General features: G+C 46.3%; 4 protein-coding genes across 4 annotated transcripts; 1 reads left to right on the forward strand and 3 right to left on the reverse strand.

The window, feature by feature from the left end:
* Positions 1-767: 767 nt before the first annotated feature.
* On the reverse strand, positions 768-2,200 carry N7509_000136 (uncharacterized protein; the record flags this gene model as incomplete). Its single annotated transcript, XM_056624783.1, is given in 4 exon segments — positions 768-1,293; positions 1,350-1,639; positions 1,714-1,887; positions 1,901-2,200. 4 exon segments carry the CDS (start codon positions 2,198-2,200, stop codon positions 768-770), a joined length of 1,290 nt encoding a protein of 429 aa, XP_056494884.1.
* Positions 2,201-2,248: 48 nt separating this feature from the next.
* Positions 2,249-2,471, reverse strand: N7509_000137 (uncharacterized protein; the record flags this gene model as incomplete). Its single annotated transcript, XM_056624784.1, has 2 exons — positions 2,249-2,401; positions 2,424-2,471. 2 exons carry the CDS (start codon positions 2,469-2,471, stop codon positions 2,249-2,251), a joined length of 201 nt encoding a protein of 66 aa, XP_056494885.1.
* A 542-nt stretch (positions 2,472-3,013) lies between these two features.
* On the forward strand, positions 3,014-4,138 carry N7509_000138 (alpha/beta hydrolase family protein; the record flags this gene model as incomplete). Its single annotated transcript, XM_056624785.1, has 1 exon — positions 3,014-4,138. The coding sequence occupies one exon, from the start codon at positions 3,014-3,016 to the stop codon at positions 4,136-4,138; it is 1,125 nt and encodes a 374-aa protein (XP_056494886.1).
* Positions 4,139-13,745: 9,607 nt separating this feature from the next.
* Positions 13,746-15,006, reverse strand: N7509_000139 (lipid droplet-associated hydrolase family protein; the record flags this gene model as incomplete). The annotated part of the gene is made up of 4 exons (XM_056624786.1): positions 13,746-13,807; positions 13,861-14,096; positions 14,160-14,344; positions 14,404-15,006. Coding segments are annotated over 4 exons (1,086 nt in total), but the record flags the coding sequence as incomplete, so codon positions are not given.
* Positions 15,007-21,214: the final 6,208 nt, after the last annotated feature.

The following is a 21,214-nucleotide window of genomic DNA, read 5'->3' on the forward strand; positions in this document are numbered from 1 at the left end:
TTCGGCTCAGCTGTCGGGCGTTAATGAATTGTGTGTGTGTTGATAAACTGAAGCTCCGGGCAATTCTTTTGTTCTATTACAATTTACTTTGCTTTATTCTCTAAATTGTGTCCACCGAATAAACCAGCTAAAGGGAACTCGTGGAGGCGTAGCCAGTGGGACAGGTTTTCCGTCAATACCATCCAACCATTAAATTTCATGAAATTGAAGTGCAGAAAGGGTGCTCATAAGTAGAGCAAAGGGCCGATAACCTCTCTATAAGAACGGGGCGGAAATCTTGAGTAATACTCCATGCATTCACCCAGGAAACAGATACGGAGGAAGAGGTGGAAGCCCACTCCCAGAAACAACTATAGGATCGCCGCATAATCTATGCACCACCACATGGGTGCCAAAGTGTTCCTTGACGAAGTGACAAACGAGGTGTAACCGAAAGGGCAGTGCAAGACCCCCAATTAATTGGAACTATAGAATCAGAGGGAACTAGGTATATCTGACAGATAGGATAGGGGATACAAGTAAATCCAGGGGAAATGGATCATAATGAGCAACAGATGCTATGACGTCTGCACTGCATAGTATTCGACATGGAAGCTGCATATGCAGCCCAGTTTGTAATGTGGTACGTTGCACCTCAACATTGTTATAGATTATTAGATGGAAGCTTTCCCGTAAATGAACAAGCAACTTGTGCCTAACTATGTAGGTACATATAAGGCCTTCAAGGGTCGTATTGCTCGTGTGGTATCAGATTGAGGCGAATTATTTCATGTAGCAAGGTGTATCGTCTCTTCTCGATCCTTCTCGGTCCACCGTTTCAGCAGACCATCCCGTATCTTGTTTGCGACCACAAACCCTTTGCAGAAGACCAGGCTGAGCAGATTCAGAATTTCGGATTGTTGATCGACCGTCCGGGCTCGAGCTCCTGCAACAGTTACTGGGAAAAATAGCATCACTCCTGGGATCTTGGAGTGGTGCAACACCTCTCCCGAGAGATACAGGATCGAACTCAGGTGTTCAGAAACTTCAGCAGGGGATAACACCGGGGCTGGGATATTATCCCAGTAGGTGAAATAGTCATAGTTGCCAGAAAGAAAGATTAGTAGCGCGTGATAATATAGCATAGCTAATTTTGAATATTCATTAGGACCATCCTGGACCAGCTGCAGCAACGCCTTCGTGTGCCAGTTATAGATATTTCCTTGTACATCGAGTCCCTCAGCCGCAATCAGAGCAACTGATGGATCCGTGAAACGTTCTTCCTCAGGAATCTTATCAATTATAGCACCGGCTCTGTCGTTCGAATTGTTAAAATAGAAGAAGTTGCTCATTTGTTATTGCTGACTTACCGTAGGGTGAAGGCGGATGCCTGAATCATGAGCGTTATAATCTCTTCCAAGGGCTCCCAGCGAGTGGCATTTCTCGACAAGCTGTTTTGGAGTCGAAGCCAGCATTCCTGAGAAAGGATTGTTTCTTCATCGAAGAGTAATGCTCGACTGGCTTCGAGAATACGAAACAGGTCGTAGAATATCCTTCTGGCCGTTGACATGCAATCACTTGGTCCTGCAAGCTGGAGCATTTTTGATGTTCCATAGAGCATGTGCTTAACCCAGCCCTGGCCCGAATCGTCTGAAAGCAACTAGGTGTATCAATGTCAGTCAAACCTGATTTAATGCATCCGATAGAGGATACCCTTTCTGATAAAAAGCATACCTCAAACAGCCCTAGGAAAAAGGTGGCCCAGAGGACGTCCTCTCTTTGCATCACATTACTTTTTCCCACACAGAACCGCAAAATACTAATTGACTTATGGTAAGAGGTCATGGCATCCACATAGGGGGGGTTTCTCTCCCTGTAATGCTCGTCCACCGGTATGTCGGTTCGCATCTAGAGCACCAACCGCAATCACTGCATGGTAGAGGAGCGGGGAAGTCGAAATTAGAGGAAGCAAGTCCGGAACTATTGATGAGAAGCCCATCGTGAACATGTTCTGCTGAATAAAAGAAACAAAATAATCAAGAAGGCGAGTACGCTTATCCTTCCCGATAAAATCGAGTGGGTGAATCCCTGACATATGTTCATTTTTAACAGTCATGCGCTTCTGATCAGAACTTCGGTGGGCGCCACCAAAATGATCTTGCTGGGTTTGGTTGACAAACACAGTCATACCGTGGCCCGATTGCTGCTGGGCAATGCACATCGTGTTTTGTCGAACGCAACGAGCACATGGAAATCCCCCTTCACACTACTAAATATTAGCTGCTCGGATCCCATATAATTTAAGCTTCACAATCCAGACCTTGATGCGTCGTTTCGCACAGCTGAGGCAGCGCGTCATCCGCCTTCGCTTGTCCAGCGGGCCGACCATTCTCCCCTGCAGCGTTGCAGATGTGGACATGACCTTGGAGAATTCTCTAACATACACTTGAAGCGTGCGTATTCCCGATGGCCGCTACGATGAAAATGGACATATTCGAGCGAGACCTGGTCCGGCAGCAGCCTGCGGCGTGGCTGATGGCCCTAGCCCGATCAAGAATCAATGTCGCCACACCGATGGCGCTAACCCAATTGGGAACTAATGTCGCGAGACAAGGATCGACATTACTTGAACATTACTTGTTTGTCCCCCGATGACCGCTACCATGAAAATGGATATATTCCAGCGAGCCCTACTCCAGCATCAGGCTGCAATTTGGGAGATGGCGCCAACCCCAATTAGAAAGTAATATCGCGACGCACCGAAGCACATGACTTCAACAATTCTGGATAGTTCTTGGTGACTGACTTGGAGCTGATCAACTAACGCTCTATCCCTTCCATTTTGGGAACCTCATTTACGTTGGCAGAGGGAAATCTGTATTCGTGAGTTGCTACGGGCATTTTGCTGATGTATAAAGGTCAGGGCGGTCCTCTGGCTATTGTGGTTGGAATCTCATTATCTACATCAGCAAGATTTCAAAGACTTTACTCTTACCCTGCTTTTCTCCTGGACTGTGTCTTTTGGTGATTGAGAATGCTTCAAATTCTTCGTCTTCTGCCTATTGTGGCCATGTCTGTCTCTGCAGTGGTGATACCCAACCCACTCGGACAATACGATGTGTTTTACCACACGGCCAAAATGGTCGAAAAGGCCAGAGCCGATCCCTTTGATCCCAAGCACGGTCCGCGTGCAGTTATGACTTCAATATTTGCTCCCACCCACTGCAAAGTCGCTCTCAAGAAGAAAGATTACCTGCCCCAGGCAACAGCCGAATACTACTCCGAACTATACGGCGCATACGGACTTCCCAACGGTTCGCTTCAATCCATCTCTTTCCAGGCATGCCCAGAGCCGCCACGAGGCGATCACCTCCATTTTCCGGTGGTGATATTCTCGCCTGCTCTCGGCACGACACGCCTGTTCTACAATGCCATTGCGCAGGCTGTGGCCAGCGCCGGGTACATCGTGGTGTCTCTTGACCATCCCTATGATACCGAATTTCTGGAATTCCCAGACGGAAGCATCGTGACTGCAGCAAACATCAGTGACGCGCAGGTTCCACTAGATGTCGAAACCAGAGCTCAGGATGTGAGGTTCGTGCTGGATCAGCTGGGCACAAAGGCTGGCGTCGCAGCCCTACTCCCTGGAACAGGGGCTGCGGGATTGAGAACTCGGCACGTTGCGATGTACGGTCACTCAGTCGGGGGTGCAGCTACCGCCGCAGCCATGCATCTGGACCGTCGGATTGTTGCAGGTGCAAACCTGGACGGGTCAATCTTTGGACCGGTGGTTCAAAAAGGCCTTCAGGGTCCATTCCTCCTATTCGGACATGAAAACAAGACCCAGAGGACAGACTCAACGTGGAAAGAGTTTTGGTCAAATCTGCAGGGGTGGAAATTAGAGCTGGAAGTCGCCAAGATTCAACACTACGCATTCTCCGACTTGCCGTTCCTATTGAAGCTCCTGCGTCTGCCTGTTGAGAAGATACCGGCCATTCAATTGATGGTTGGAACTTTAGATGGAGCCAAGGGATTTGAAATTGTTCACCGAAACGTCGCTGCCTTCTTAGGCTTTGGGCTTGGCCAAACCTCGCAGTGTCCGCTTCAAGAGACAATCTCGGAGTATTCGGAGATTTCGGTCTTTGCGCCCAGTAAATGAGAAAATACTTGGGAGAACAGATTGGATATATGACCAATTAGTGCCGTGAGTGGCCCACATGCACACAGGCATTCGGTTGAATGATTGGTTAATATCTAATCTGAGGGTCTCACGTATCTGTTGATGAGTAGCGTGTCTTTCGGATGAATAATCAATATTAAAGAAGCTATAGTCGACTCTAGATACAAGACGTAGCGCGAGGAAGCAAGAGAAAGATAACTAGCTTCCTCGTGTTCAGGGGAACCCAGATGCGCCAAGTGGGTCCGTGTCCTCCGCTTAGCGTGTATGCCTCATGTATATCCCTGACAAGTACCCGCCTTCCAGTGTCCTCTTAGTTCCTAGGAGATCGATGTGGGTATTGCACAATGCAAAGAGGTGGCCGATGGCAGAAAGAATGGTTTTACGGAAACATAATCGACATGATAATTCAGTGGGAAAATCAGTTGATCACATTCCCCTTCGTGTATCTCCAAGGGTTCCCAATCAAAGTCTATTGCGTAATGTGCGATGAAGAGTTACATGTACAGTACATCCTAGGAATCTGGTTAGATGACAATATTAAATAGTCAATCCCGACTGACTTATACTGTAGACCCCAATGACGACGACTCCCGATAAAGAAGTATGTGTGCCAAATATGCAAGGAGCTAGTTGTACATAATATTTATGAGGCGTTTTTTGAGTGAAAGAAAGCACTCGTCATCGGTGGGTGAAATGAAATGGCATGATCTGTTGCCGCCCTGCCCGTCGCAATAAGGTACGGCTTCATGATGGTGAATGATGAAACGCGTTATCGATACTTTTCTGCGGCGTCCCCACGACTATTTTAACGGTTCCAACAGTGAGAAAGGGTTTTTATAAACTGTATCACCAAAAAATAAATTGCAATGCCTCCGAACGCAGCGTTAAATCAATGATGTAATGTTGAACCAGCTGCAATTGAAGGTTCGTCAGTGTTTGTGCCCTCACAATTCACAGCGATCATTGCGTCGACGCAAGCAGAATGACGGGCTACAATGCTATAAATACCCGATCCCTCACCAGAAAACAGTGGTTCTCAATCATTCCTTTATCATTCTGATTCAAAGAATTTCGAACACCTTTCATCTCTGCCGGCTATTCTTTGGTATGAACTGACCTTGAAGTCTTGCACTTGTAATTAATTAAACTGACCTCTGGTACTATACTGGTTGTCTTCTCGATACTGACGTCTTCGAACAGCAAGTGAGTGTAGCTGTCCCGTCATTGGAAATCATGCTGACATGGAAAATGCTCAACATCAGTCCTCCTCTACTATCCCTCTAGGAAACCATTTGACGCACTTTGGATGATCTCGAAAATGATCGAAACTGCGAGCACGGTGAGTTATGAAGTGCCTTCATAAGCTGCCAACTGATGATTAATGATAGATCGAAGTCATCCCTTACGCAGTCGCTTCGATCATGCCAGAATGCAGCGAACACCAATAGCTAACTACCTAAGTTATTATCAGCAGCAATTTGGAGAGTATTCATCCTGTGCTAACGACTCCCTGTGTAAGAAGGCAAACGTTCGATCACGAGCCGCTCGATCTCCTCTAAGTCACCATGGTGCGTTACCTCTGCCACTTCCATGGCCGGGGCTGCATTTTGGATCTCAGTGTAGATGTTATTTACTTGAGATTTTATCCTGTCGTGCTCTCTGTCCATCAGAAAAGATCGCTGGTGCTTCTTTCTAGTCATAGGACAAGTTTCATGGTGGCACTCGCCAGACCGAGCCGTACTTCCCCATTGTCCTCAAAGCTAAGGATAAACGTCGGGCCGGATCAATATATCCCAGTGCGTTTCTATTTCGCTGTTCCAAGACACCTGCTTGAAACGTCCATTTCGCTCACGTTGACGGAACAAATCTAGGAAGGTTCACTGCGCTTCGATTAGCCATATGGTAGGCTTCCAACATGTTTTCATCTCTCCCAGGTTCACGCTGTCCGACCAAAGATTGACTGTCATTATATTAGCTTCCGTATCCCGACGGCCATGCACCTCTAGTCCCGTATCCGATTCGAAGCCTCGACGACGGCATCATCCGGTCCCATGCTAGGCCGAGAGAGCTATCGCAGCATCCAGCGACAACAAAGAGAAGAGTGGCATCGACGAACACCGAGAAAGACCACAGTTTGCCCCGGAATAATATATATCAATCAACAATGAATCGAGCTTTTGGCGACAGGCTGAGAGCCAGCGCTGTCAAGCCTTGGTTGTAGATGAGCAAGCGACAAGCCTGGCTGCAGCATTGGTCTACCAGGTCTCTCTTACCGCGAGAGCAGTCGCTTCAGGTCAGTTCCTAGTTTAATCTATACCAGATATCATAACCTCTCCTCCAGTAATACTTTATCCTGACATTGTTGAAGATATGCCTGTCGCACGAACAGCAAAGACGAAACTGCTATGCATTAAAGGATAAGGCCCATGTCTATTCCCCGCATTACTAAGTGATCCCAGGCCCTAGTGCACATGTGCTCAAGCTGATGCCTGCTACTTCGTCTCTTTTTTGGCTGTGCTGATGACGGACTACATTGCGGCAAGTCTTCATCACTCTCAGTTACCAGGAATCTTGCTGACATGAAGGGGCAGTGAAAAGCAGCCGTTGCTCAGTCGTTCCCTCGAGTTCGATCGAGAATACTGTATTGTGACTGGCATTTGGATTCTTATCTAGGCAGCGAACAAGGTAAGTTGCAAATACTCATCTTGCGCCAGCTGCTGATTGTCGTAGTTCAGAAGTATGAATTATGTTGTTTATTCTTGAGGTGATGCACGAGGCTATATATACAACAAGAAGACCAAGTTGATTGTAAATCACCTTGATTCTTTATATAGGCAACCTGGGAGTATTTCCGATGTTGCGGCTTTGTTCCTGACCCTGCGCAAGCCTCATATCACAACATCTATCATTAAAGGTTTAGTTCTTGTGGAATAACAGAGTAAATGTTTTTGTTACGGGATACCAAGTTGGCAACAGCCCTTGGCTTTTCGATCAAAGGAAGTATTAAGCGCCATACGTCCCGCGTTTGTTGTTACGTTGGGTGATGTTTGTTGTGAAACGGGTGATGGGATCCTGATCGCGGCCGATCTTAGTCAGCATATGCATCAGCGGGTTTTGGCGAATTATGATATCATCTAGGATCGATTGGTATTCCTACGCCAACATACCCTTCCGCCAAATCTCAACTGCTTCTACAATTCGCTAGATGCCCTAAGATTTCTATAAAATTTTCACCAGAATAGTATTTGATTCATCAGCTGAAATTCAGTCGGTAAGCTGATAAACGGATATTCCATCAACATCGGGGTTGTGAAAAGTTTCGATATGTTAACACAAATTTCAGTGGTGTCTTATGTGTCAATTGTAAACGCATTTATGAAAAGATCAAACCTACCTGCCGTCACTATCGAACTTCTTCCCACGGAAATTAAGATATATGTCACGAATTATCTCCGCAATAAGCACGTGAAAAATCTGTCACTAGTTTGCAGAAAACTGAGAGAAGTTTCTTTGCCCCGCATCTTCCGAAACGTCCGGTTCCAGTTTTCTCATTCCGGATTTAACGCATTGCGAGAGTTCTTGCTCTCTGACCTGCGCCGTTATGTAGTGTCTCTTACATACAAGGTCCCAGAGCTACTGCATCCTGGTAGGGACCTCGAAATATGTATGTGTGACTTCACTAATGTCTTCCTAGAAACCCAGAACCTTGAGTTTTTCAAGGAAAATAAATGTTGAAACCAGACGACTATGTTGAAATCTCCAAGGAAGAGACCAACTTTAATCATCTGTCTGAGGTGCACGATCCATATTTGCTGGTGTATGATACTTTCAAGTGCATATGCCAGGAGCAGCATACAATTGTGGAAAGTTGCGAGGACTCCATTTCCTTGTCGAATGCTTTCACGAAGCTTCCTCGATTAAGCGAGCTATGCTTGGACTTCTGCCCAACTCTAAAAAAGGACGACTGGGTAGCATCTCATATGGATCAGACTTTATTAGAGCGCACCATTCGGCATCATCTCCAGGTTGTTTCAGATGCCTTGAAGGCTGGGAGGGACTGTGGTATTTTCATACACACAATTCATTTATCAAATCTTGAATTGCCCTTTGTTCCTTCATTTTGGCGAGATCCAAAACTGCATTTCTCGTCGCATCTGTATGATTTGCTCAAATACGCCTCAAATCTTCGTTTGAGTGGATCTGGATCACCATTGAAAGTGCTCGCCAGCACTGAATTGGATCTTCAGCATCTAGAGCTGTGCCAAATTACAGTATCTGAAGCGGTCTTCCTTGAGTTTATAATAAATAACAGGAACTCGATCGGTTTCATCGGATGCCATGAGGTTTGCTTGATTACTACAAACTCTCGAGAAACCAATTTTGTCGAGCTATCGTCTGGGTGTGACTGCTTAGACTTTCACACCATACGCGTTACAGCTTCTCTATGTGCTATTTGCTTGAAAGAGGGATGGAGACTGCGAAAGAAGGAGTAATACTGGAATAAGTGATTGAAAAATACGCATGGCTCTGCCTGAACGTCTTAAAGTATCACCCTACTTAAGGATCTGTGTCTTAATCACGATTCGGTCAGGAAGCAAAATTGGCCAATGGAATTCTCTCGAGCCCGATACAAAGGAGCTTCTAGGAAAATCATGGAGTTGAATATGGTATGAAATTTAAGCACATATTCGGCCATAATCGTCCCTCTGCCGATCTGGGAATACCGTTCGACTTATATTCACCCACACTGCGCAGAGAACGATGAACCCGTGCTTGAAAATTTACCAAAGCATCTAAAGGTCTCTCTGGGTATTTCGAACTGGGGTAGATAGTTAGATCGTTAGTACTGCCTACTTTGTTTTTATAGCTTTTGGTATAAACTGGCAGGATGAGAAATTGAGGTACTGGCTAGTACTGAACATGTCCAATAGAATCAGATAATTGACTGATTGTACTGAGATTGGTTGAGCGATCCCAGGGGATCTATATAATCTTACTATGGCGTGTAATGACACCATAGTTCTGAATCCCATACGAACAGTTACTACGGGAATTGGGTGAACGATGAATAAGCCAATCCCGAAGGGTCCTAGTGGTATTTAACCATTCCCTCAATTCATCATAAAACTAATACATTTCGCCCCCAACGCCTACAAGTTGGAATGGCAACTGTTTACCATCAAGGGACAAAGCGTTGAACCCCATAACAAGGCAAGATCCTGAGGCTTGAATACAAGGAATATATCGCGAGGGCGTCGACATCTCTTCATCGACGGTACCTTTTCGGCCGGTTTGTGGCTGTAGGCAAATAAGAAACCCTGGTTATCATGTGCTGGCGGGTGAAATGGAGACTTGGGCGGCATGAGGCCTTGCAGTAACCGCGACTTGCGGTGGAATATATGACGGCCAGGCTATCGGAATGAATGAATGGGGGAAAGCATTTTTTCTCACGGGGGCAAGGGCGAAAAGTTTGCAGACAAAAATTTCCGTGGGCAGGCAAGCGATTTGCCAAGGCGAGTCTTCCATGGAACGCTTCTACATATTGGCTGCGTGGAAGCCGTTTCACCTTGTTGAGCAACGTTGAGGCCAATGATTCGCAAATCAATTGGCCACGGTGCGAGCGAATATTGGCAGACTTCTGAAGCTACGTGAAATCAAGCTGCCGCGGCGAGTGGCCCATGGCATGCCACTTCAATACCCACCCTCTCGCATTCACTTTGTTCTCAGGGGATTGGAGTGGTAATGTCTTTACAAAGGCGCGGCTGATCGCAGAGGTTTGATCTACGAAAACGTAATCGACCTAATGTCTGGACAACTATACAAGGGACTCTGTTGGGAGATGGGGCTGTGTGAATCAATCCGCGCCGTACTATAGCTTGTATCTCCTGCTATTGTGTAGGTGTGCTTTCTTATCACCGATATACGAGGTAGGCAATAAATAACTATGCAGTTTGGCTGGCGATCCAGGGCCGCAATCTGGCATAGTGTTTGCCTGTCTTTGATGAGGTGTTCATTGGGTAGGGTATTGTGGTCATCATTGGTGGGTGAAATGAAATGGCATGATCTGTTGCCGTCTCAGCTGTCGCAATAACGTACGAGCCCATGGTGGTGGATGTTGAAACGGGTCATCGATGCTTTCCTGCGGCATGCTCACCACTGTTGAAACGGTGCCAACAGTGAGAAAAGGAATTGCATAATTTCGAGTCGCCAGGGAAAATGCGATGTCTTCGAATGTTATGTTCAAATGTTGCGTCAGATAAATGATCAAGTGTTGAATGACTGCAATTTAAGAGTGATTTGTGTTTAAGCCCTCACAATTCACAATGGTGATCTCATTGAAGCAGACTGAATGCCTGGCTGGATGAATATAAATACCTGATCCTTCGCCCGCTGAAGAGTCGTTCGCAAGCATTCCTTTGTGATTTTGGATCAAAGAATTTCGATCGTGATTCGTCTTCGCGGCTACTCTGGTATGGATTGACCTCCAAATCATGCAATGAAATAAGCTGACCTTTAATTTCGCAACGGCCTAGTCTTTCTCAAAAATAGAGTCTTCAGACGGCAAGTGAGTGTCGCTTCCCAAACATTTAGAATCATGCTAACTTGGAAGATGCTTGATACCAGCCCCGTTTCCGCTTCTCCTCGAATAACCCATTGAGCGAACCTTTCTGGATCCCGAATAGCCCAAGCTGCGAGCACAGTGACTTACAAGTTGCCTTCATGAACTGCCTGCTGATGACTGATGATAAATAGCTGTCATCCTTTATACAGTCTCCTGCGGCGGACAGCAAGATCTGAGAACGTACATTTCAAAACATTCCGCAATTTCAAGACGACCCTCTATATAGGATGGCAATCTTTGTATCGCGAATCACTCAATGTCTTGTAAGTCATGCTAGTGCTTTGCCCCTAGTCCATCCCCAACACCCCGTACTACATTTCAATCTCCTTACAATTGCTATCCGTTCGTGGCTCTCTGTTTCTCAGCAAATGTCGCTGATGATTTTTTTTCGTCATAGGGCGCGCGTCAAAATGCCCTCAACCTGACAGAGATATGGCCCCCTCCCCCGTCTTCGAAACCAAACCAGCTTTAACAACCTGATGGGCCAAGCCATGAATATTACTACGCTCGCGCCTTTATTGTTTCTGAGCACGTGGTTGAAATGGCCAATTCACCTGGCGCATTTAGCGAGCCTAACCCAGGAAGGCTTGATGCTATCTGCTAAGCCATACAGTAAGTCTCCAAGGTGTTTTCGTCTCTTCAGTATTACCCTTTCCGATCGAAGGCCATTAACCGTTTTATCAAGAACTTGCCATATTCCGACAGCTATGAATATCTTGCCGACCTCCGACCTAAAGTCTCGTGAGCAGCCATGACCCGGTCCCATACTGGGCCGAGTGAGCCATTGCAGCATCCGACGGCATCAACGAGAAATCTAGCATCGACGGGCACCAAGAAAGGCCATGATTTCTTTTCTCCGGGTGTAAAATCAGCCAGCAATGAATCGAACCTGAGGCCAGCTCTACCAAGCCCAGATTGCAGCTCAGCAAGCGACAGGCCAGGCCGAAGCACTGGATCTATACAAGATATCTCACCATGAGAACAGTCGCTTCCAGGTGAGCTTCTACTTCGCCCCAGACCAAATACCATGAACCTCTCTTTCAGTGGAACTTTGTACTAACACGTTCGAAGATTGACCTCTCACACGAAAAGCAGAGACGAAGTAGCTATGCATTCGCAGATAGTGCCAACATTCATTTGCAGCGATACGAAACGACACTGGGCCCTGGTCCACGCGTAATCGAGCTGAGCCCGCTACATCTCTGGTTGGCTTTCGCTGATCCCAAACTACATCAACGGCAAGTCTGTACCATCCTTAGCCACCAGAAGACTTGCTGATATGGAGAAGTAGTGAAACGTAGCACTGCTTCAGCTGTTCCTACAAGTCCGATCGGGATAGTGTATTGCAGCTGGTATTAGGATTCTCATATAAGCCGCGAGCACGGTCAGTTGCGAGCACCCATCTTGCGCCAGTTGCTGACAATTGGTGCTAGATCGAGTATCACCACGGCAAACTGTTTTGCCTGTGGCCAATGCAGACGGCGATTCAAAGCATCCCCCGTGGCTTATATCTAGAACTACGTTCTCACGGCTGGAGGTTTGTGACAACTGACCTTTTTTTGCCAAACCGCTTGTATGAAGATAACTTCCCCTTCCAAACGTGGCCGCAAGCCAATCGAATGCTCCACAGATGAAGTCTGGCAATCCTTATATCACGCATCATGACCGAATTCGCTGGAAAGTTGCTGCCAGTAGAAGGTTGTTGCATGGCCGAAAACAGGAATCGACCTGGAGCTGGGCGGGAATGCATTGTAGGGCCGACGGGTGCGAGCCAAGGGAGTCACTCTGCCATACTCGAGGTTGCTTCGTTCCTGGCAATAAATCGCAATTTTCGCATTCTTGTGCCCCGGGTCACCACCGAACCGCACGAATCCACCAGCGGACGAAGCCTCGCAAATTACGGCCGTTCGATTGCCGCAGCGGTTGCAATTGCTCAATTATTACTCGAAGGATGCCAGGTGCGTTTGTGATAATTGGTAGAAAAGTCGTACTTATTGACCTCGGACGTAGCTGTGATGTTCTGCCATTGTGGGCCTGTCACTTGTGCCCGACGCGAGACGCTGCGACGCGTCAGTGCACGGCCTTGTCGCCTGTAGTATACTGCCGGGTGCTGCCTTAGGTCGGTATCAAGGGACGACAGAAAACACGAGGCCCATGAGAAAAAACACGCGAGACGAACCGGAGACAAGCGGGTTGTGAACACGATGCATGAGCGAGAACCGTCTTTCTGATGAATGGTCATTCATCCAAATGCGCCTGCGGGAATCGAACCCGGTTCGTTAAGGAAGCCAACGTGGCATATTCGACTAGACCACGGCAGCTGATGCGCTGAACGCGCGAAATCTGCCTCACTATATCCGACAACTTCTTAGAATATCATAGCCACCGTAGTCTCGACTCTCGACCAGTACTCAGCTACATTACCCTTTTGAGCTCCATAAGAGTCTCTCATTTGGCCATGCCAGTGGAATATGATATTCGAAAAAGGGGACCAGAATACAAGGCTTGAATTGCTGACATTCTGATGGTTGTTTCTCATTCTCCTGCTACCATGAACGTGCGCGCCTGAGGATATATATTACGCACATGATGATCATTTATCGACATTACCTAAGAGCTGTGTATCACCAAAGAATATGCGACGAAGCTCAAGCCACTTAGAAGAGCGACCCGAGTGAAATGATGAATCACTCTATCGCCAATAGATGTACATGGTGTACATACCCTTTAGTTAACATTTTTGAACTGGTAAGCAATGTTGATTGCACCACGCAACTCCAAGTCCATAGTCGGGGTTTTGAAGAAAAGTCTATCCGCAGAAAATGACATCGCGATCTGCTGTAATGACAGATTACTGTTTATCTAAACCTCTGGTGTGAATAGAGGTTACGATTGCTTGAGATATCCGTTGCAAGAATGATATGCCGTGTGATAGATACAGGTAGCTGTACAAAGGGCTCCAGATCAACTGTTTCCAATCTCCCGTATCATCCCGGCAACCTTACGAGCCATAATGTCATTATCTTCTACACAAGATATCAGCAGCGGCTCATGCACTTCCAGAGAATGAAAGACTTACTCAAACAGAAAGCATGCGGCAATCCCTCCTCGCAAATAAACATCCTCGGCCCCAGCCCATCATGCTGCCCTCTTGATGCAATAATCTCGTCCCTCGTCTGCTCCGCAACCCAATGATCATTGCGTCCGAAATAGAAGAATAGTTTCGTGATGGGCTCACACGCAGTAGCAAGGCCCCATACATCGTCCGTCCATTTGTCCGAGGTGATAGTCCGCATCTCATCGGCGGCCATGTGTCTAACCAATTTTACAGTTAGGCCCAAGCAAGTTACTCATCTGGGGAGAAAAATCGAAACATACAGGGCTTGTCTCACGCGGTCTGTGCTTCTAAGGAATGTGACTGTCGTGTCTAGAGCGTGTGTAGGGGGATCGTTCATGACGAAACGAACTAAAGAGTATAGAGTAGTCGTGGGAAGGACAAGAATGAGGAATCGAGCGAGGGAACTGGCGATAACAGCGAGTCGCGGGATAAAATATAAGAGGGTCTAAATATCCCAAGGTGATCATCAGCGAGTTTGAAGGGAAGAGTGGAGTGCTACAGTACCGTCAATTTTCTTCCCGAGGGCGAAACCGCAATATCTAGCACCGTCGGAAATAGCATAATACCACCAACAATATCGAAGGCTGGCCTTGGCCTGATTGGTTGAGACGGATTCAAATTTAACCCAGCTTCACGGTGCCTTCTCACTATTTCCATCGCGATATACGCCCCCGCAGAGTGTCCAATTAAAATGACCTTCCGTCTTTGAGCAGTACATAAACCTTGATCAGAGGTACCAGTATCATCATCCATCAAAGCCGCGAGCTTCTCCTGGACGAAGCATATCTGATCCTCCAGGCCATAGAGCCTGGTCCTTTGGTTCGAATCGTCCTGATTGTCGCAATTATGAGACCCATATGCAGATTTTGAAGGTGAGTATTCATCATCATGCACTTCGAAGCCGCCAAGACTACATCCGTAGATGTGGTACAAGTATGACTTTTTCCGCGTCGGCTCGTCGGAATCAGTGAGATACCGCACTAGCAAGGATAGGAATGAGTGGTAGTACCCGATCAGACCCGGGTTCCCGGAGATGAAGAATACGGTAGTATTGGTTTCAACTGGGGACCCTGTATAGCAGCGAAAGGTGTTTTGATCAGCCTGGCATTCTATGACTGGAGTATTTTGATGATGTGGACCAAGTCCCTGTGTATTTAGTTTAGGCTGTGTGGGTCCTTCAAGTGTGCTTGACTGCTCGTAATATCTATGGGGTATGGTTAGTCATGTCCACCACAGAAAGAGATTCAGCTGTTTGCAACACCTATTGCAGCATAGGAAACACCATTGACGCCATATTTGAGGATGGCTGGGTTTAAGTTGGAGGTTACGGAGCCAAGTGGAGATCGGAGGCTTCATACAGCATGCTGTTAGAAATATGGATCGGTCGGAGATTATGTATCTGAAGGGGGAGAGGGGGGAGAATGCTTGACGCGAGAGTGATAATATGGTATTGAGCGTCATCTGTCTCGTGAAACCAGACCTTGGTTATTGAGAGAAAGGCGACAGGTGATTTTTCAGTATCCAAATTATTGCCTGCACCTGGCAGAATGTGCAGTGTGTCGTCGTTCGATTCAGAAGCAGGGTATGGAGAATTGGCACTTCATGGCCAACCGGTGACGTATTCTGAGCAGACCGCTCTCGCAACCCAAATCTCCCAAGGAACAAACCTTATCATAGGAAATAAATCCCGCGCCACCTATATTTGGCCAAGGCAAAGAATTCCTGGTTTCTTGAATGAGAATAAGACTCACTCAGGCCAGAAAGATCCACGCAATGAGCCAGAAAAGCAAAGTGGCCGGGGAGACAAGGGTATCATAGACTTCTCGCCTTATATTCTCGTTCAGATGCTGTATTTGGCGCCAATTTTACCGCTATTAGCTGTGACAATCGTTGAAATATAACTGAGTACAGTTAACCAAATCTTTGCTACGTTGATTACGTATTTCTTTTCCAAGTCCACTGGTTGGGGTGAATAAGTTGAATTTGGATAGTTATTACTAGACCTCGCCAAACGCAGCTTTGGGTTGGGGGTTCAATTTCTTTACCCTCCCGCGGGCAACCCAACGTGGGTGTTGAAATATCCCAGTTGCTGAGATAATAAATGCCTTAGTGTCACTTTTCCTCTTGCTATGGTTATGACTGCCAAATGCGTCTATATACAATCTGCCACAAAACAAGTTTGCAAAATATGGTCACTCGAGGGGGAGGAGGGGGAGGAGGAGGAGGAAGATACGGGGCCATAATCCATGCAATATCCCTAGGTAACTCAGCTAATGGTGACTTTTCTAGACGTTGTTCTTGAGCTCAGTGGTAAAGTAAACTAATGGGCAACTCTGCTTCACCATTGTCTCCAATACACTTTTTATAATAGTTCAACTCGAAACCATCACACTTTCCTCTCACCACCTACTTCAGGGAACTGGCAACGGTGGGTGAACTTTTCCACCGCTGAATATAACCAGTTGTTTTCTTATTGACCGGTCCAATCTTCGGCCTCACAAAAGCAAATACTTTGTTAGGTCTGGTTAAAATCGTTACGCATTTCATTCCAACGCTAACAGAATGGGCTAACCTAGGCGGGATACACAACAATATTTTGTACTGACATATCCGAAAGGCTTCAGTCATCACACAGGGTGAATTTGCATGTGTCAGGAAAGGTAATCTGCCGCAAGGCTGCCAGCTTTTCTTTCATTAATTTCACCTCCGCTCGGAGCTCCAAAATATCATCATGGGCGTGTTCGAGAATGGCAGCTCGTTTCACTCGTTGGGGAAGTTTGCCAGGCTTGATGCGCATATTATTTTGTGGACCACAGCGACGACTTAGGACGTGCTCCAGGTGTAGGAAATTGAGATTGATGCTTTCACGATACCGCTTTTCTACTAAGTTGTGGGTTCTTTTTCGGCACATTTGCTCACTAATGGGTTCATTCACTGAACTAAGTGTCCAATTCGGAAAACATTCTGATTGCAAAGTGGTCTTTCCAGTTCCGCTAAGGGGGTCAGACAGGAATGGTTGGTAATTCGGTTGTGTTATGTTGTCTGGTGTAATCGAAGGTGTGGTCCCTTCATAATTATCCTCATCTATACATTTGTGGCAGCTGTTGATGACTTCGGAACTGGGCATGCCAACTGGGTAAAAGTGCCCTTGAGATTCGTGTGGAAGCTGATTATAGCAAAAGTTCTTAGCGGAAGTATTCAATGTTCAGTTGCGTGATTGGGGTAGTCAGTACATACGCAGTTAGGATCAAGAAAACTGTACCCGTCAACGAAGAAAGTTGAAGGTTTAATCCAGGTCCCTTGCGAAGGATTTCTTAATGCAGCATTATCGGTGTAAATCCCATTCCCCGAGAATGTGAAATCCTGGCAGCCCCAGGAACAAGGTTCTGGGTAGAGAGGATCTTTAGTCCCGGAGGGATGAGTCGGCCAAAGACAATCCGTCATTTGCTCTTCCGCAGGCGTCGCGATCAAAGTCATTTCGTGAGTCCCGATCATTCGATAAGTTGAAGCGGCAAAGAGCTATTAGTGAGTTTTATAATCATATTCCGAATAAAGCTTGATGGAGGAGCCTCTTCTGGCGATCATACACTGGTACGAGCCCCCAGAACACTTCCGTTTGCAGCAGTACATACAGTGGTTTGGTCGGTTGTTGGTGGCTGACATTTTAGTGTACCAGGAAGGTGTTTTCGGCTCCTAATTTTACCCTCTCACTGCAAAGCACGAATTCCCTACGAAGAAAATTAATTTGATGGCAATGTAGCTTGAACCGTGTGCCCTACGGTCAGTTCCTTGGGCACTTGAACGTGCCGTGGAAAAGTTGACCAACTCGAACCTTACTACCGTAAAGAGCCCCCCCACCACCCATGACGTAAAGTGCCAAGATAAGCTCCCGAGGCTATGAGACGCTCCCAGCAGCGATATCCAAAATAGTTGTTCAATCAATGGCCTCAATCAGTTTCCTCGGCACCCTCAATCAGTTCCCTCAGCACTAACACGTACGGATATCCTACGATCCGAAATCAAATTTGTGCAATCTTTGGAAAGGCCGAAGGGAACTACGGTTCCTCACAAGAGCTATTCCAAGCCAAGCCTAATGTGAAAATGACGAAACATAATCACGCACATAATCACCAAGTTTATCAACTTGGGCTACCGCCCAGTGCGATAAAGACCAAACATGATCCTTGTTCTCGGGAAATCAGGATTACAGATTACACTGTCCCTGGCTCATATGTCAGGAACGAATAATATTCTTGTCCCGAGGAAGAACGACCAATGCAGAGCGCAAGGACTCCCGCTTCCCTAAGACGCCGATTGGTCGGGATCTATTTAAAACCAACTGATGTAGCCAATATGGTTCGTAACCGTGGCTTTCGTCTCAAGCAAGAGGATAGGCGACCACACTAGGGGTGTTCCGATGAAAGCGTCTGGGAGTGCTGAAGCCCGTAATCAACTACCTATCTTCCAACCCAACCTGCGAGATGTGCCGGCTCCCACCACTTGAAAGGACATGATCGCCATAGAGCCTGGAGAAGGTTGTCATTACTGACCAAGGGCGGCCCAACTGGATCCACCAGTGCGTTCATCGTTGACAGTGTAGGGCCCGATAGAATGGCAGGTGAACCAGTGTCCTCTACTTCCAAAGTTCCTCGATTACACTGGGATAAGGTCAGCTATGTATGTTGTAGTTACAGAGGTATGAATTATCTTATTGTTCGGAGGGAAACATTAGGCTATATATATACAACGAGAAGAACAAGTTGATTTCCAATCAACTTGGTTCTTCGTATAGATATCTCGGGATTAATTCCGATGGTTCGGCTTGGTTCCTGATCTGCACCTGCCTGATATCACAACAAGAACCTTAACGCTCACTAGATTGTTGATTACCAAACCGTGGATTCCCGTAAGCCAGCCAAATCCTCCACCAAGCCGCCGGATCCACCTCTTCCCAAATTAGCCCCACCCTGGACGGCTACGATTTTAGATGCTCGATCGACAAGGACCTTCTGGAATTCCCTCGCTTACCACTCCCAACCAGGAATTAAATAGTCCAGAGAAATCAAAGAAGCATTTGTCTTTTCATTAGTCGAACTTGATCAAAAGAATGCTCATAAGCCTTCAAGATAATTCGCTGTTCTCCTGAGATATCATTGGACGGTGAGATCTCTCGACCTATTTTGCACCATTTCATTGTATTTGACGAGGATTCTTTTAGAAATATCGAATTCATGAAACTATTGGATGAGACTTGATCCCAAGAGATGCTGAACCCATTGGCAGTGTCGGGCGCTGACGTAGACAGTGATGGGTGCATCAAGAAATAACGGCATATATCAGAGCAGAAAGGTCCTTGCGATATTTTCCTGTCGCAGGCCAAGCATATCTCATGCCCCAAGGGCATTTATGGAGAGAATATTGATGGAAATAGAAATGCTCAAGATTTTCCAGCACAGTAGCTGTTGTAGAAGAGATTTTATTGTCTGCCTTGATTACTGCATCATGCATTATTCTAGGGCGGGGTCAATGTATGATTTTTATTTTATGAGTCTCTGGGACTTCCTGAAAGATAATGAATCTGTGGATGGGATCATGACGGACGACGCTTGGTCTCTGTGTGCTAGGTACTAACCATTAAATTTCATTGGTCGGAAATGAATTCCAGTAGATTACGACCAGGATGAATATATGAGAAGTCCACATGAGCCCTCTACAGTAGGTGGTTGAAGATTCCTGATAACTAGCGGAAATGCTATTGGCTGGCTGAGAGAATGTGGCAGAAGTTTTGCAGAGAGTTTGGGTCATTAGAAGTCATTAGAAGTCATGTGATTGGCTGGGTAAACAAGCCGCGCATTCAGTAGCTGGGACTAATTTATATTGGTTCTCGGTCCCAAGTTCCGGTTATTTTCGGTCTTCTGCAAACGGAATCGTTCGTATCTTTGTCCACCAGAGCAAGAATATACGTCACCTGATGTGAGCTGGGTTCGATCAAGGCCTCGCCTTATTACTTTTTGGGTACCCTGTGAGCTTACCAACGACCAGTGAGAACTCCAGGCAAATAGATTACTGAATAACCAAAGTAATACCGCATAGAATCTATGAGCAGGCGTTTGATACTGCATATATTACTGATATGTAACCTTCTTGGTGCGGTTTTCGCTAAGGTCTAGGTCAAACCCCCCGGTTAAACCACGATCACATTCTCGAAGGATTTAGAATTTTTCAGCCCAGTCGCATGGCCATCAGTACATATTGGTTATTATTATTGTATGTGACCATATGACCGGCGCCAGCTTTCGGAGGTCCCAGGCACCCCTTTTAACTGAGCTTTAAATATTATCTTTGAAGGGTATACTTGCCTGCTGATTCTTGGGCAAGTTTTCTACTTACCACCTAATTGCAAGCTTATTGGATCCCCCGAAAAGAGGCGCAAAATCATTTGCTGGTATAAGTCTAAGAATCCATATATTCAAAACCTGGACTAATCTAACCAATTATATGAACACTGGTCAAGCGGAATTGTACAACAAATGCGAGAAAAAGCTCGAGATGATTTCTTCCAAACGGGACTGCGACCTTCCTATCTTAGTTGGTCATTCAGCCATGCTACAGAGTCTGATGTATACCTTGCCCGCGAAAGGGAAAGCCCTCGGGTCTCTATCCCAGATTGTAGAGCTGCTACACAAGTCTATGGAAGAACTTGTGGCGGAATATCCCTTGTTTCTCCGTTGGGTCGAATTGGTGAAGGGAAATGTATCATGACTTCATGAGCATGTACATGGTATCGTCTCAGAGTATTATCGCATAAAGGATTCCGTACATCTTCGATTTAGACCAATTATACGGCCACGAAGCGAAATACCGCCAGATGCGTTCAAGGAAAACGCTATACCAGTACAGCCCATCCAACCGGTCATACTTGTATCTATGCTTGATCCAGGATTTTTTGTTCAAAGCATCATCACGAATTTCGAACATTCACCCTTTCCTCTGGAAGGGAAAATGCGTGCGTAGCTATTACTCAAGCACCTGACAATTTCGGATATGCATTTTATTGAAATCAAGCTTCTTCCTATTTTATCTAAACTACGCCAAACGGCCGGATGAATCTAGGTTTGGGGCTTGCCCATCGGTTCCTTGCGGATACCCATAGATTGACGCGAAATACTGAATGTGGATGCATGAATGCAAATGGTACTTAGTATGACGCGTTAACAGAATAGCTATTACATCCAAATCACCGAGCCAGAGTGTGCGATAAGCTAGGTATAAGAAACGAAGATCGATTAACTTATCGTATCCAGAAAAGATAATG

This window comes from Penicillium cosmopolitanum, assembly GCF_028827165.1.
Source record: "Penicillium cosmopolitanum strain IBT 29677 chromosome Unknown utg000001l:1.0-706529.0:1.0-706990.0, whole genome shotgun sequence".
NCBI lineage: Eukaryota > Fungi > Ascomycota > Eurotiomycetes > Eurotiales > Aspergillaceae > Penicillium > Penicillium cosmopolitanum.